At 38.0% G+C, this 13,026-nt stretch overlaps 1 protein-coding gene across 1 annotated transcript; it reads right to left on the bottom strand.

Annotated features, from left to right (window-relative positions):
* Positions 1-10,609: 10,609 nt before the first annotated feature.
* Positions 10,610-12,471, bottom strand: K441DRAFT_532728 (glycoside hydrolase family 13 protein; the record flags this gene model as incomplete). Its single annotated transcript, XM_067642248.1, has 6 exons — positions 10,610-11,178; positions 11,229-11,280; positions 11,329-11,403; positions 11,455-11,545; positions 11,599-12,188; positions 12,241-12,471. 6 exons carry the CDS (start codon positions 12,469-12,471, stop codon positions 10,610-10,612), a joined length of 1,608 nt encoding a protein of 535 aa, XP_067510214.1.
* Between the last annotated feature and the right edge of the window lie 555 nt (positions 12,472-13,026).

A 13,026-nucleotide genomic window follows, 5' to 3' on the forward strand; every position in this document is an offset into this window, starting at 1 on the left:
CGCACCAGTGATATTTTAGGCCTATATTAATAAGGTATTATTGGGCCTGTTAGACACAATATATGTGGTCTACCTTAATAACATTATAGTCTACTCTAATAACTACGAAGCATATACGTACTACGTGCGAATGGTACTAGAAAGACTGCGGGAATACAAGCTCTATATAAACCTAAAAAAGTGCACGTTCTATGCTACTAGCATTAATTTTTTAGGCTTTATTATTAGCGTTAACGGAATATTAATAAAGAAAAGTCGGGTGGACGCTATTAGGGAATAGCCCTACCCTACGACATTTAGAGAAGTATAGGTTTTCTTAGGCACGGCGAACTTCTACTAAACGTTTATTGTTTACTACTTATAAGTAATACTCCTAATTACCGATCTACTAAAAGGATCTAAGAATGGCAGGAAGTTAGGACCCTTTATATTTGGGGAAACTGCTAAGCAGGCTATAGACCGGTTAAAGGATTTATTTACGTTAGCGCCTATCCTAATATACTTCTGCTAGGAGCTATATATATACCTTAAAACGAATATATCCGGCTTTGCCCTAGGGGCAATTATATCTTAATTAAAAGACGGAAAATAGCATCCTGTGGCATTTTAGTTAAGGAAAATAACCCCTATAGAGCAGCGTTATATAACGCACGACTAGGAGCTGCTTACGATAATTGCAGCAATAAAGCACTGGTGATATTATTATATGGGAAGCAATTATCCCATTAAAGTCCTTACAGACTATAACAATCTGGAATACTTTATAACTATAAAGGTATTAAGCGGTCAATAAGCTAGGTAGGCAGAGGCACTATTATAGTACGATTTTAAGATTACGTACCGCCTAGGAAAGATAAATCCTACTAATGGGTTATTAAGACGTCTGGATTATGAGATAGGGAGGATCTAGGACAGTATAGGGGAAATAATCCCCATATTGCAAAATTTGCTTAGGAAGAAAGAAGACTCTTTCCCTAGAACTATAGAATTTTGCGGCAGGGCAGAGGTCCTAGCGATGCAGCTGTGAAGTGATATAATTATAGAGCCGTAGGATATAGTTATAGACTAGGTTATAGACTAAGTAGACGTTATAAAGTTGGCGTACCCTAGAATTAGCGAGAATTCTACGGGATATGCTAGAGGTATTACGGCACCTTTAACTCAACGGTATATTAGCTGCGAGTTCTTAGATCTAAGGGGGATAGGCAAGATACCTATCCGCAGCATGGCATACTATATAACAGTAGGAGAATCTGCTGGCACTAATGGTTTAAAACGTCTCGTGCCACGCCTTAAGTCTGTAATGGCGGCAGGCGAAACGGAAGTAAGTAATTTACACGAAACCTTTCTAGATCTTCTTTTTTAAGCTTAATAAAGGGACGCCTTCGCCTTTAGGGAGAGGTAGAAAGATATAGTGGAGACTAACTTGGCTGGAGTTACTAAGAAGCTATAGTAGTAAGATTAAAAGGGTCTGTTACGCTTTAAGGGTGCTGTATATATTCTAAAGGACTAAGCAATTTAAGACGAAATTCTAAAGGTCTTCTATAACGACCCTCTTAGGGGTTACTACGGTGCTAATAGAACCCTTAAGGCTGTTTAAAGGAAATACTTTTAGGACGGAATATCTAAAGAGGTTAAGGACTATATATTAAGGTNTAATANNTNCNAAAGGATANAGATATCTAGGCATNNCCTATACGGCGAGTTATTAGTGCTTCCTATTCCGCAGGGACCTATATTAAAATTAATAATAGATTTTATTATAGGCTTACCCCCTACTAAGACAAGAACTAGAGAGGTTGCTAACGCTATCCTAGTAATTGTTAATAGGTATACAAAGTTTTTAGGATACTTTACTATTATAATAACGATTATAGCAGTAGAACTGGTAGACCTGTTTTTAGAACGGTGGCTCTTATTCAGCACGCTAAGGGGAATTATATCTAATAGAGGCACCATATTTAATAGTGCATTTTAGTCTTTATTCTATCTCTTATTAAAAATACAGCAAAGGATAAGTACTACCTTTTACCCGTAAATAGACGGGTAAATAGAGCGTCTAAATGCGTTGTTGGAACACTACCTCCGCTACTATATTAATTATTAACAGGATAATTAGACATTGTGGTTGGCTTTAGCGCAGCACGTATATAATATAAGCATCCATAGCAGTATAAAAATGACCCCTTATAAAGCATTGTTTGGGGTAAAAGTAAATAACCCCTAGAACGTTAAGGACATCGTTCCTGAAAGAGAGGCACTAGCAGCGTCTAAAAGAATTAAGCAAATGAGAATTCGCAGAGAGGAACTCAAAAAGCACTTACTAGACGCCCAGGCTGTGTAAAAAAGGTACTATAACGAAAAATATATACTAAAAGAATTTAAGATAGGAGACGAAGTCTTACTATTTATAAAAAATATCCAAATAAAACGCATTAAGAAGAAGCTGGATTACCAGTAGCTTAGACCCTTTAAGATAGTTAAGAAAACTAAAGGAAACTAAGCCTACGAATTGGAATTACCGAAATCTTATCTAATATATCCTATATTTTATGTTTCCTTACTAGAGCTATATTAGAGAAGAGATAGTGCGGAACCGCCCCTACCTAGCAAAATTAATAGGGAACTAAAATGGAATATAGAAGATATTCTGGACCAAAGATGGCGCCAAAAGAAGTGTGAATTTTTAGTTCGTTGGGAAGGATACTCCTAGGCGTATAATAGTTGGGAACCTAAGGAGTACCTTTAGCCGGGATACGACACCGTAATTAAAACCTTCCTAAGAACTAAAGGTAAAGACTTAGAAATGGTTCCAGATATACCATAGGTAAAGTAATAGGGAAGACCCCATAAATTAAAACTATAGGATTAAGTATAGGCATTAAGAACGGAAACGTTTTGCTATTATAATAGGGATCCTAGAATCCTATAAGAGGAAGCCTATAAGGATCTATAGGAGAACTACTAGGGATACTGTTTAAAGAAGACGCTATATAAGAAGAAGTAGTAGCACTATAAGAAGTGGCCTCGGGGATTTAGCAAGATCCCCTAGGGATAAAAGGAGAGTATCTGGCCTAGCACTAGAGATACGTAGTAAAGTTAATAGTACGAAGAGAAGCAAAAGGATAGCCTATAAAGAATTAGAAATTTTAAGGAATTATAAGGCACCTATAGGAACACCACCCGTTTATTATATATGCGGATTATAATAGTGCACTGCGTTTATATAGATTGTTACCAAAGCTTAGAATAAAGGCATCCCTAAAGTATAAAGTTAATTCCTAATAATAGGGCATCCTGGAGGCACCTAAGAGGCACTATATAAAGCTATTCTATAAGAAGGAAAGAGCTAAGTAATAACTTAAACACCAGTAGCAGTAACAGGAGCCTCCTCTTCTATCTTAATGTCATTATCGACGGTATCATTAGCTCCTCCATCCCCAGAAGTATTAGCACTTCTACTAACATTCTTCTTGGAATGACGGGTACTGGAAGAACTAGCATGGGCGGGAGACTGGTAAGGAGAACGTTTATCTTAACCTTTATTACTATTCTTAGTATCCCTAGGTTCCAAATCGGCGTCTAAGCAGGGATTAGAGAGATATTAGCTAAAGGAGTTAGCATAGTTCCTAAGCAAGTCACTAGAGAAACTTACCTGGCTAGAGTAGCCCGCGTAAGAGTATAAATATTATTATTAATAAGGACGAGCTGTTCGCATATGCGCTCTTAGACACTGTATATCCGAGAACATTACGTCTCTATAGTAGTGGAAACCCTTATGGAATTAAAGAGTCTGCGAGCAAGGGAAGACACCTTCTGTCCCCGCTTATTACTATTAGAATATTAGCGGAAATCTTAGATGGCGTATTAGAGCCTATAAGTCTTATGCGTATAGATAGCAGGGATCTAGTATAATTAGCGAAATCTAGAATAGGACGGAATAGGAAATACTAGGACGCAGGTCTTTCTCCTGCTACAACAATGGAAGTACTTAGATTTATTTTCGCCAAAGCGAGGCATCTTATAGACGTGGGAAGGATCCTACGTAAGAGCATAAATATAGCAACGACAGCATTTTAGGGAAACTGCTGTAGGAGTAACAGATGTTGTCTAGGGTATCACCGGGAGATTAATGATACTGCCGCCAGTCTAGGGACCACGAGCTATTATAAGAGAATACTCTAAGAAGTTAGTATTGTTATAAGAAGATAAGGTGGGGATCCTATTACTTATAGACGTATTATAAGAAGAGAACAAAGTAGCTATAAAAGAATAGCTAGAGACATGGAAGCTAAAAGCGGAGATATAGAGGAAACAGTTTGCTAAAAGATAAGACGAATAGTGTTGTTAATAAAAAGACGTATAAGAGGCGATAGCTTATAAACTGGAAGAAAATTAAAATAAAGACGTTATTATTAGAATCCATTTTAGGTAAATGGGGATAGTGGCTTATGGACGCGTTGCATAGGATAACCTCTAGATCAACTTATAACAAACTCTTATAATAAGAAAGGTGAATCCCATCCAATTTTTATTATTATTATTTTAGTTCTATTATAAAGGCATTATAGGGAACTATAGTGGGAAAAGAGCAGAGGAACTAAGGATAAAGTGAGGTTCTATGCTAGTGAAGAACTAGCTATAAGCCGCATTATAGAGTACCTTTCCACTAAGAATTTCCCTAGTGGTTTTAGCCGGAACTCTATAAAAGCTTAGTAGAGGCGAAGTCTTAAAGGACTAAGACCCTTAAAGGGGAGGCAATTGTAACGGAATTCCCTAGAAGGTACATATTAGATAAGACAGAAGGAGGTCTTATCTATGTTCTAGAAGGAGGTCTTACCTATATTCCATCTACGTTTTAGAAGATACGGTCAGACAGATAAGGGGCAAAGGGTTTTACTAGCGTCTTAGAAAGATCATATAGGGAGCTGGTTCTCCTCTAGAGAAGAATTAGCAATTAGTCTCTAAATAGAAGTGGTTAAAAGCATTTGTCCTTTAATACGTGAAACTTATTCTACCTTTAACTTACCTTTTATTTACCTTTAACTTACCTTCTACTTACCGGTGACACTATCGATTAGATAATTATACGTTCCGGTTAGGCTGGCCTCTTATAGTATAACTAGGCGGTTCTAGTAATATAAGCAGTTTCTATAGGCTTTATATTTACTTAAAGAAATCTTTTTAAAGCGTTTAATGCTATCTTATATTAGCTTAAGCGTCTCTTAAATAAACTCGTTATTTAGGTATTTGTTAACTATAATCCATTTAATTAATTAATTAGTTATTTTAAGGACGTATACTATAAAATCTTTAGTAAGCGGGTTAAATAGTTTAGAGCGAAGTAGGGCTTAATTTTAGTAAAAGCGTGCTTCCTTTAGGGCTAGCGCGTCTTATAAGCGTTAGGTTAGAGTATTAAGCTTTTAACCTTAAACGCCTAAGCAGTATAAAATTAAGAATTGGAAATAAGATATATATTCTAACTAGCGGGCCTAATAATAACTTAGCTATTTTATAGTTGTAAAGTACTATAGGTTCTTATAGTCGCTAAGGACCTTAATTAGAAATCCGGCGCCTTCTAGTTCGGGTCGCTATTACTTAAAGTATCTAATAATAGCTAGTTATTCTTTATTATAGATCTCGTAATTATATTTAGTAGGGCTTAGTTACTTTAAAAAGTATACTATAGGGTGCAATACTCCTTCTTTATTATATTAAGACAAACTACCTCTAATAACGTAATTAGATAAGTCGGCTTCTATAACACTTATTTATTTTAGGTTAAAGTATTAAAGCATAAATATAGTAGTAAATATAACCTTTAGGTAAGTAAAGGCCTTCTTATATTCCTTATTAAAGATAAAGGCTTTATTCTTTTAGGTTAAAGCTATAAGGGGTAAAACTAGGGCAGAGAAGTTATTAATAAATTATTAGTAGAAATTGGTAAATCCTATAAAGGCTCTTATATCCTTAACGTTCTTAAATTCTTATTAGTTTATAATTACTTCGACTTTCTTTAAGTCTATTTATATACCATTTATAGAAATAAAAAGCCTAAGGTATAGGACTTCTATTTTATAGAATTCGTATTTATTTATATTTAATTATAAACTAGCTCCTTATAGGGCTTATAGAATAAGATTAACGTATTTCTAGTATTTTGTTAGGTTATTACTATATATTAGGATGTTGTTAATATAAGTACTATAGAAGATATCTAGGTAGGGACGTAGGGTACTATTTACGTAATATTAAAATAAGCTTAGATCGTTTATAAGGCTAAAGGGTATTACTAAGTACTTAAATAATCCGTATTAGGTACAAAATACAATAAGCTATTTATCTCCTTTTGTAATATAAAGGCGGTTAAATATAGAGATAATATTAAGCTTTATATAAAAGTGAGCCTTACTTAATCGGTTTAGCGTCTCTTATATTAGTGGGATTAGATATTAGTTCTTAACGGTAACGGCGTTAAGAGCTTAGTAGTTTACGTAGAAGCGTAGTCCGCTGCCTAGTTTCTTAATAAAGATTACTAGTATGGCTATAAGTAAAGAGCTTGCTCTAATAAATCCTTTACTTAGGTTCTCGTCTAGATACGTCTATAGTACTTAGAGTTCGTAGATATCCTATATAGGGGTCTAAATCTAGGCTACTTTCCTTCTTTAAGTATAATCTTATAGTTATATAATTGGTATTCTGGTAGCTTGTTAGCTTTCTTTTATAAAAATACCTCTAGGCGGTTATAATACTCTACTAGTACCTTTATGGCAGGGTTAGTATACTTCTTTAGTGCTAAGGCCTTCTTAATATTAACTATTGTAACAGCGAAGATTATATGCTTGGGTTTCTTAGCAAGTTACGCTAGTAAGGTAGCTCTAATTATACAGATATCTAGGGTGCTAAGCTCGCTTAGATTGTCCATAGTTTCTTATTTAGGTTTAGGTTTAGTATTAGGTATAGAGTTAGTATTAGATTTAGGTTCGGGTTCTTTAAGAATTCTTTTTATAGTAGAATACTAGTCCTTCTAGTATTTTTGTATATTAAGCTTAAGCTTCTACTTAGCTTAGGGCGGTGCAGTGCTTAGTAATAACTTATAGAATTTAGTAGAGTTTTTAGATCCTTAGTAGATATTAGTAAAATTCTTATATTAGTGGAATTTAGTGGAGTTCTTATGCTAGTAGAATCTGGTAGATTCTTTAGGCGTAGAGTGGACATTTATAAAAATCTTATATTGGTGGAATTTAGTAGAATTCCTAGGTTAGTAGAATTTAGTAGATTCCTTAGGTATAGGGTAGATAGTTATAGAAATTTTAGACTAGTAGATCCTAGTAGATTTTTTAGATTTTAGATTTAGGTCTAAGTAGTAAGTTATAAGGCACTTATGCTTATAACAGGAGGCGGTAAATAAAAGCTTAAGGTTGTTTTAATTAATAGTTACCTTATATAGCTTTATTTAGGATTATTTAAGAATTACTAAATAACCTAGGGTGGTAACAAAAAGTTTAATTAATTTTTCGTGGTTTAGGTATTAGAATTTTAGGAATACTACATAGGTAATATAGCCTAAGATAGTGCGTTTGCTATTAGATCCAAATATATTAATATGCCGGTTAAGGGGGGTTAGGGTAAAGCCATTATCTTATATAAAGATCTTATTAATAAATCCTATGCCGCTAGCTCCTATATTAATTAGAATTTAAGCATTAGCCTATTAACTATTCTGCTAAAGACGGCAGCTAATAGTTATACTATAGTCCTAAAAGTTAGAGTTTGTAATATTAAATACGTTTAATAAAATCCTATAATAGAGCTGTCCTAGAAAGCGACTTAGCTCTAAGACCTTCCTTTTAGAGGCGATTAGGGTAAGGTTCTTATAGGACGTTAGTTAAAGCTTCGTCCTTATAAATAGTGCTTACTAATTATTAAGCTAAAGCCAGATAAAGATTAGGGACGGTAGCTAGAGGATTAGGGCGGTAGGCTACTTATAACTATTTATAGATCTTTTTAAAAAGGGGCGAAGTAGTGGTTAAAGAGGTAGGAGTTACTTTTATATTTAAAGCAGAGGCCTAGCTTAATGCGTTATTCTTATTTAAAGGACCCTAGTATGGTATATCTTAAGGTCCTAGTATTAATATCTATAGCGTTAGGGTGCTTAAGCTAAGATAACTTAGTGGACGTTTACGGGGCTGTTATATTGTATTAAGGAGCGTGTTTTAGTATTAGGCGTAATATATTATTATACCGTTTATTAACGACGTTTATATAGGCATTAAGGGCTCCTAATAGGTCTACGCCTATTAGGGAGGTTTTTAGTTTAAGGCTTAAAGATTTAATAAGGCTGTTAATTAGTGCGGAGTTATTCTAGCCTATTTCCCATACGTAATGGTTAAATTTAGAGAAGTATACTAGGAAACTTTTTTGTTCCTTAAGCTATATAGTTTATCTTTCTCTAAGTAATAGCTTAGCGGTTTAGGTTACCGTATAAGGCTTTAAGAAGTATAACTAGGCTTTATACTAAGTTTAGCTAAAGAGGTTTAATAAGGTTAGCTACCTCTCTTTTTAGTTAACTTAGGGCGTAATAGAGTTGGTTAGCTTTAGTTAGGTAATAGTTAGCGTTACTAGTTAGCTTATTTTTAAGCTAGCTTAGAAATAATTAGAGTTCTTATTATTTATTAGTAAATACTAAGGGATCTAGTAGTTGTTTAAATTATTTTAGTATAGTAGTTAGTTTAGGGTAGATAACTATTATAGGTTCGGGACTCTTATTCTATATATTTATCTTTAAAAATAGCGTTTAGTTTTAAGGCCCTAATATAGGCATTTTAAGGGTGCAGACTTCTTCTTAGAGGTCCTTAATTAATTATTAGTATTATGCTTCTTATTTAGCTTATTATTAATTTAAAGTAGCTTAGTTCTGTATAAGGGCGTCTATAAAAGACTTCTATATCTTTACTAATTATTCTTAAAGTGCGGATATAATACTAGCGGCCGTTGTAGGAGCTTTAGGTATATTTTATATATTAATAGTAGTATAAGTAGTTAACGTAACGTAGTGTTACGAAGTAAGTATAAGTGATAATAATATATAGTAAGGTAGATATTATTAAGCTATATATATAAACTATATAAGGAAGTTAAGACGTTATATAAGGGAAGAAGGTAGGAAAATAGGAAGAAAGGGTATATATTATGGACTTAGTTGCTTAGTTAATATATAGAGTAGAATAGGATTTAAATAGTAGTCCTAGCAGAACTTAGTAGGATTTAGTAGAACTTAGTAGAACTTAGTGGAATATAGCAGAATGCGGCAGATTGCCGTTAGATTGCCATAGATTGCGGCAAATTGTGGTCTCGTAGTCGGTCTCTAGTTGCTGAGTCGGTGGAAACAGGTGGACGAGTATAAGGTGTCACGGGGGTGTTCCGTGACAAGAACCCTACTTTAAACGGCGCTGCTCTTCTTCTTTTCCTTTCCTTTCTCTAGCTTTAAATCCTTATTTATAGATAATCTAATCGTATAGGCTTGCGCGTCTATCCTTGCCGTGCTAGTGCCTTAATTAACTAAGTCGCTAATAATAGCTAAGATTATATAAGCTCTAAGAGCTACAATTTAAGCCCTTATACCTAAGTCATAGCCGAGAACGTTTAGCAGTAGATCTTTTAGTAGTCATTTAGAATATTAAAAAATCTTAAAAGCTGCGGAATTAAGCTGCTGAAAACGAACTTGGTAGAACGCTTGATGACGTAGCAGAATTCTGCAGGCAGAATCTTATTGTTCTGACTTGGCGGTAAGCTGGCTTGGCGGCAAAGACTTTTGAAAGGCACCTCCGTATATACCCCAAGATTTACACTCAGATCTTTTTAAAATTCCGTACGTGCTCCAGACCTTCTAACGAAAGTTTGACCTAAAACGGTTTAGTTCACGGCTAAACCTTGGATGAAGGTCTGGGAACGAGATAACTAGGGTGGTGCAGCAAATAGCAAATGAAAATATTGTTTAAAAGTGCTACTAAACCTTCCTACTTATCAGGTCCAGACTCTAACAGCTACTTGCTCCGCATGTGTCATCAAACGACGTCATCTTTGCCATAACGCTCTCAGGCAGCAAGGACATTGACCGTCTAGATGGGCCTAGGTTACGGTTGTTCCGCATCGTTTCAAATTGCCGAGTACCGAGACGATTTTGGACGCACTGAAATCGGCGCACCAGGAGCCATGGGAAGTGCTGAAGCATCCGCAATATGGAATCATGAGAGCTTTCAGAGTAGGCGGGTGTAGCTCGGACATCCTGGACACTTTGGTCGACATTCTACCAGCAAGGCCTCTCAGATTACACGCCGACGCGACTGATATCTTCAAGCCTCTGGGCGAGAGGCCGCGGTAGCAGACAGAACATACGACTCTTCAGGTTGAACTCGGCCGCGACAGCGTGGATCTGGAGTTGAGCTCGAACATGCAGACGCGTCTGGACTTCATCATCGGGAACTTAGTGCAAGCGCTCCAGCTTATAGCTAAGGACCCTCAAAATGTTTTTAGTTCCTTGAGCCTCATGACGTCTGATGAGCTGAACTATCAAAGCACAGAGTGGGCTAGATCCCCTGTCGGGGATTTACCAACAGAGAAGTGTTATCCATAACGACAAAACACCAACAAATGCAAGGATAGGGCTATCCCCAAAGACTTTTCGTGACGATCTTGATCCTGATCCCGGCTTAGGGGGTGACGAACCTGGCTGGCAAATCTTGGATCCGCTGAGGGCTTTGCTGGGATAGAAGACGTTCGGTTGACCGCCCTTCATGGCCACGTTGATTGTTCCATCACTCTGCACCGTCTGCTCCTTGCAAAACAAGACCTCCATAATCTTCTCCCCGGCAGAGAATCCGGTATTCTTCAGGTTGAGAGTGTGGCTGTCTGCGCCTTCGCCTTCGTTGGTCAACACGGTAATAACTTGGCTCCCATCGAATCCCTTCCTCATCGCCATTGTGTGATCGTCATGGTAGATTGTGAACCCCACGTATGTTCCATAGTTATCATTCTCATGGGCATGTGTGCGGATTTGATTGAGTGACGATATCAATTTGTAGAGAGTAGCGTCGGTGTCGTATTTCGTGAGCCACAGTGCCTCTCGGTTAACGGGATTGAATGAACCGTCGAGGTGCTGCTCTTGGCCGTAATATACTTTGGCAGATTGTCAGTAGGAATAGTTTTGGGGAAAATGGATGACATACTGATTGGAATGCCATCGGCAAGAATGTTATAGGTGATGATGTTTGAAGCTAGCTATAACAGAGTTAGACCAGTTCTAAAGGTGGACGCTGGTATACGTACCGACATATCTTTGGTGTACGACGCGAATCGAGGAAGGTCGTGGTTTTCAGAAAAGGTAGTGAGGGTGTGTATATCCTAGCCCTCGTCAGCTCCAGAACCAGCGTGCTCATCGGACCTCGCACGCACTCCACAATTGTTCTTTACGTCCTGCATTTGATCCACGAGTGCGGTAATGTTCCCGCTCGTTGAGTTGAAGGCGCGTGTTAGGTAGAAATAGCTGGAGTAAAGTAAGCCGCGATCTCTCAGACGCTGTTGACGCAGCTCACATACATTGGGAAGTTTAAGATACTGTCAAGGTCCTCCTGTATGGGGCATGAAGATGCGGGATCACCATTGAAGACCTCTCCAGTACAAAAAACACCTGCAGCCTTATTGAAGCCAGGGAAAAAGTCCGTGTTGACGTTCAAGACGGTATCAATACGCACACCGTCAGCAGAATAGTTCGAGACGAGACTCTCAATCCATGAATAGTACATTGAAGCCACTTGAGGATCTTCGGTTTTGACATCCGGTAGCGAAAGAACGTCATCACCAAGCCATCCGATTTCGGCGTCCGTTTTATTGTTGGCATTCAGGTCTGAGAGAAGCTGAAAGGGATGGAAGTACTCCTCCTTATTGAAAGGGTTGAAGTTGCTGTAGTCGACTGTCGTTCCATTGCCAGGCCATGCAAAGTGGTTGACCACTACATCCAACATTAGATACATGTCTCGATCGTGAAGTGCCTGTGCAAGGGCCTTGAGGTCATCCTCGCTGCCAAAGGCATCATTGAGCTTGTATAAGTCTTGCTGCCAGTACCCATGGTAGGAGGCAAGATCCGTAGTTACTTCTTGTTCCTGGTATGTGACGGGAGAGATCCAGACCTTCGCACATTAGCTCACCGGTCATCAAACGAGTCCTCAGGAAAATGCAGACTGCAGAGAACCCCATTCCCTTGATGTAGTCAAGTTTATCTGCCAGTCCATTCCAAGACCCTCCACAGTACTTCCCCAACCCTGGGTCGCAGGACGCGGTTGTGGAACCATCGGAGCGTCCAAATCGGTCGGTGACAACCTGGTAGATTGATCGTGATCTCCATTCATTCGGTGTTGCCGTAAGGGCATAGTCTACATTGGCCAACAAGGCTAGGAAAGGAAGAAGTTGCATCTCGGTGAAGATGCCGATTATCAAAAATATTCGCGATAAACTGTGTGAAACTCAGCGACAGGCCATGATGATATGGCTGGCCTCGCGGAACCGCTACCGGAATCATGCAGTCTTCGAGCACTGACAAGTTGCCAACAGACAAGCTTTTTTTGCTTGCTTTCATCAACACGGAGGCGGTCCTCATTTCCATCTTTCGGAAATGTGGTAGGGGGTGTTCCGGGTTGGTACGAGGAGAATGTTGAGCTGAGAGGCCCAAGACCCGTTGGAGCATTCCGGTGAGATTCAGTTTGTTGCAGACCAATACAGCCATGCCGGAAGAGGAATGGGCAGCCAGCAGTCCAAAGCCGGAGCGGTAACAACACAGCCAAAAATGGACCAATCGTAAAATACTATTACTATTAAGGGCATGTTCGATAACTATTTTTGGCCAGGTCGACTCCACCAGGTGGATTTTAGGCAAATTTGCCGTCTTGGCAGCTGAAAGGGAGGTTACACCAGGCTGGATGGAGGCGTTGCACGGCCTTTTGGTAGGAGAAGTTTTGGTATTTTTGCTGT

This window comes from Cenococcum geophilum (genome assembly GCF_001692895.1).
Source record: "Cenococcum geophilum 1.58 unplaced genomic scaffold K441scaffold_1, whole genome shotgun sequence".
Taxonomy (NCBI): domain Eukaryota; kingdom Fungi; phylum Ascomycota; class Dothideomycetes; order Gloniales; family Gloniaceae; genus Cenococcum; species Cenococcum geophilum.